At 42.1% G+C, this 4,250-nt stretch overlaps 1 protein-coding gene across 1 annotated transcript; it reads right to left on the bottom strand.

The window, feature by feature from the left end:
- Positions 1-848: 848 nt before the first annotated feature.
- LOC138799514 (C2 calcium-dependent domain-containing protein 4C-like) lies at positions 849-3,029 on the bottom strand. The gene is made up of 2 exons (XM_069980808.1): positions 2,864-3,029; positions 849-2,670 (listed from the first exon to the last, which is right to left on the bottom strand). The coding sequence occupies exon 2, from the start codon at positions 2,640-2,642 to the stop codon at positions 1,422-1,424; it is 1,221 nt and encodes a 406-aa protein (XP_069836909.1). The 5' UTR covers positions 2,643-2,670; positions 2,864-3,029; the 3' UTR covers positions 849-1,421.
- Between the last annotated feature and the right edge of the window lie 1,221 nt (positions 3,030-4,250).

Below are 4,250 nucleotides of genomic sequence, written 5' to 3'. Positions count from 1 at the left end.
CTTTGTAATGCTGGAAGGATTATTCTGAGGTCAGGTTGCTAAAGAACTCACTGGGATTAACCCTTCCAGCATTACAAAGAAGCTACAATGTTGCAGATAAAGCCAGTCAGGGACTTGTTTACATCATCTGTCTCAGAAGGGAGGAGGGAGAAGGAAGGGGAGACAGAGAGAAAGGATTACACACAGATTGTGTGTTTTAAGCAGAAAGCAGCAGCTCAGAACGGGGTAAGGAGAATAAATAGATAGTAACAAGTATGGAAGGAATTGATAGTCTTACCATGGGCAGCAATATATCAAAAGTAATGTTTCAGTGGAATACCCCTTTAGGCTATGTTCACACTACGTAAAACTACGGGCGTTGTTGCCGATGGCAACAATGGCCGTAGTCTTTGCAGGGTGGAACAATGTCTTCGTTTCAATGGGATCCCGGCTGGAGCGTATACACATCGTATACGCTCCGGCTGGGATCCCGTGCGGCCCTGCAAATAACTCACATGTCAGTTTTCTGCAGCCACAATTCAATGAATTGCGGCCGTAGGAAACCGTCAGTTTACACTATGAAGCGAGTGGCCGGAGCCATAGTGTGCAGGGGGAAGCTCTGATGCGGGCGTGCGCTGATGCGCCCGCATCAGAGCTCTGCGGCCAGTCAGATCATCCGGCCGGTACTTATGGGGTCACGGAACGGCCGGTTGTTCACGGTGTGAACATAGCCTTAAGGTGTTGTTTATAGCTTCCCTGTTGGATGCGAACAATTTATATAATCTAAAATAAAAAATAACATGTAATGTACTATCACAGCCCAATTAAATAACACATGTTTGATAAATTAAATAATTTATTAACACTTAAAAAAATAAATGACAGGCTATGGAAGTATCATAATTACAATAAATAAACTCAGCAATACATAGTAAATAAATGTGTATATAAAAACTGTATTAAGAGCAAATAATACAAAAAAACTATAAAAAAATAAATTATGCATGCAAGCAAAACATGCTCCTCATAATACAGCAATTACACCTCTACCCACAAACTTGCTACAGAGGTTTGAGACTGATGTAACACATTTATAATGCAGCCATATATCTTGCAGTGATAAAACATATAGTACACATACAGAATGACTGCATTTAGCTGCCTACAATCGATGACATTTTGTTAAGAACTGGCATATCTAGGTCAGTGAGAAACCTTTGCAATAATCTTCCATCAAAAAGGTTTGTGTCTATGCCAACTACTAATCTACCAATGGAGAATGTTAGGACATACACAGAGCTGCAGTTCTCATGTCTGTGCTATGTGGAGTAGGACTGCCGTATGGTACATACAAATTCAGTGCAGTTTTCTTTTAGTCAGACATCATTTGTTCTGGTACTGAATAGTTCACAGTGCTTGGACAACCTGCTAATAGCTTATCCTCACGGGGAGAGAATACTAAGCAAAGGGAGTTCAGTTTGTCCGAGAGTACAGTCTCTTTTCATGCTGCACATTTTGTTGATGACCTTGACTTTAAGACTGCGGTTGTGGAGTTCTGTTTGATACACATTCTCAAAGAAAAAGTCCTCATTGAAGATGGGGTTCCTGCTCCTTCTGATAACAGTACTTCGCTGCTTCTGTTGTTTTCCAGGAGCGATGGAGAGTGTCACAAAACAGTTGATGGTTTTGGGGTCAGTATCTGGATGGTAAAGTCCTTCAACACTTATGAGCCGGACACGCAGCCTCTGTGCTTCAGGGCAATAATCTGTGGATAAGCGAAGTGAACCTCCATTTTCTAGCAACACAGCATTTTCGGCCATAAATCTTCCTCTGGAATACAAAAGATCCATTGGAAAGACAGAATCCATCATTCCATCAGAAACTCTCCGAATTATATTTGGACTGCTATCTGTGGAGCTACATTCATCAGCTGAGAGGGAATTATTTCTGGACAGCCCTGACTTTCCCTTCCTTCTGAGTGCTTTGGAGAAAAGCTTGTCCTGGCTTATAGCTTTCAGCAAAGAGTTACATCTAGGTGGAGACCTGTGAAGCAGAGGAGAACTAAAAGGTGAAGAGTCTGTAGAAGATGAAGTTTCGCTGTCCAAGGTGCCAGAGCGGCTCAGTGACCTCAGCTTTAAATTTGTGAAACTACTGCAAGAGGATACCCGTTGCCATGCAGAAGTGTTTGAGCGTGATTTAGGCAGCAATATTGGAAGGCTGGCAGGGTCATTGTGGAAGAGTGATTCTTTCCTTCTGGTGTTCGGGCTTTCTAGTAAGGTGCAGAATCCGTAGGAAGTTTGAGCTTTGGGAAGATGTGGCAAGGAAAGGGCTGCTTGTGCCTGAGGGTCAGCATTAGTACTTTCATCTTCCAGGGCTTCCTCAGCACTGTCCACCTGAATAATATGTGTCTCTGGTGTGTTAAAAGCTTCAGTTCCAAAGGTTGCTCCAGAGAGGTCAGGAACCGACCTATAAAGAGATTTCATTCTCATACCCCTCTGTGATGATAGTAGAGGAGGGATGCAGAATTCAGGAATTCTGTCTGGAGTTAAAACATTGGGACAAGGTACTGGACGTTGGCCCTTGTCCGGATGGGCTCCCTTCGGTGTGAGGCCACACATTTGTGTCTGCATTTCTGGTACCTTCAGCTTCTCCAAAAGCCACATAAGTCCAGTCAGTTGATTTATAAATATTCTGTAAAAAAAAAAGCATAAAACAGTGAGATGTTATAGATCCAGCATAGCAAAACACAGCTGACAGATGTAACTAATGATAGATTAACAACATGCTTTAATAGACTTTATATTCTAGGCAGATATTTTATTCTTTTCAATGAGAAAAAAAGCATTGACATGTAGACAGGGCTTATGATGAAAAGAATAGTTACCTATTGCAGTGGTGAAATCCTGCTCACATCACCTAGAAAAGTCCTCTGTATGATCCGACTCCAACCAGCAAGGAAATCAGTGCTGTTTAGCTAAGAGCATTGACTGAGCTCAGCTCCTCCGTCACCTACTTTTATAGCTGAATTGGGCTCCTCTCCAGCCAATAGGAAGCCAGTGGGTGGCGTACATCTTCTACTGGAAAAAGACACGAGGAAACACTGTGACACCACGCAGCTTTGTGATAACACCTCATACGTTCGCATTCTCTCTGAGGGAAAACACACACTTTAATATACACTCAGACTTACAAAACCTTTCACCTTACACTTAAAATTTCTTAATACATACAATGAGCAATGTAAAGGTAAAGAATTACATCTGTGATTAATGGTGCGTTCACACCTACAGGATCTGCAGCTGATTTTCTGCAGCAGATTTCATTTAAATAACTGAACACAGCATCAAATCTGCTGCAGATCTGCTGCAGATCCTGTAGGTGTGAACGCACCCTTAAGCAGCTACCTGCGGATTTAATAAAAGGCCAACCATCTAGTTTTGATGGAGGAAATTCAGATGCTAATGTATTTAAATCGTACTGGAGATCCTAATGACAAGGATCCAGGGATTTATTGTGATTAGTTAGAGGAACAAGTATGCTCCAGCACTACTCACAAAGCTCACTGACCCTTTGTCCCACCATATCAGCACTATCATTCTGTATTGTGAATGCTGCCAAAACCACTCAGTTATTACAGTAAGCGAGCTGATTCTTATAATACACACATATGAATCACAAGTGTGATGTTACTGTAACTGTGAGCCACACTACTTGTGATACCGAAGGTCAGTAATAGAACAGAATTATGAGCTTACTTGTAGAGAATTTCCCGTAATAAGTGTATATTGGTGATTTGTGTAACTTTTGGGGGGCAATACAATACTTTAATAAAAAAATTTTGCCGGACTTCTCCTTTAAAGTGTAACAATGATTTGTAAAAATTTCTGACAATAACAACATGACAGCAGTGCATATTAGTGGGGTGCGGGTGCCGAAACCCCTGCCGATCGCTAGAATAAAGGGGCAGAAGCACTCAACAGCACGCGCTCTGCTCCTTTATCTCCGCTGTAACTGAAGCATAACCGAACTATAATGGAGCCTATGGAATGTCCGGCCAGAAGTTTCATAGGCTCCCATTATAATTCCGTAGACTGCTGGTATTAACAAAGATCAACTCCGTATAGCAAAGATGAAGGAGCAGAGCGTGCACTGCTAAGAACTTCTGCCCCTTCATTCTAGCGATCGGCAGGGGTCTCAGCACCCGGACCCCACCGATATGCATTTCTGACATGTCGCTATGACATGTCAGAAGTTTTTACAAATCATAGTTA

The sequence above is a fragment of the Dendropsophus ebraccatus genome, chromosome 1, assembly GCF_027789765.1.
Source record: "Dendropsophus ebraccatus isolate aDenEbr1 chromosome 1, aDenEbr1.pat, whole genome shotgun sequence".
Classification (NCBI taxonomy): Eukaryota; Metazoa; Chordata; class Amphibia; order Anura; family Hylidae; genus Dendropsophus; species Dendropsophus ebraccatus.
This window is presented reverse-complemented; position numbering and strand designations above follow the sequence as displayed.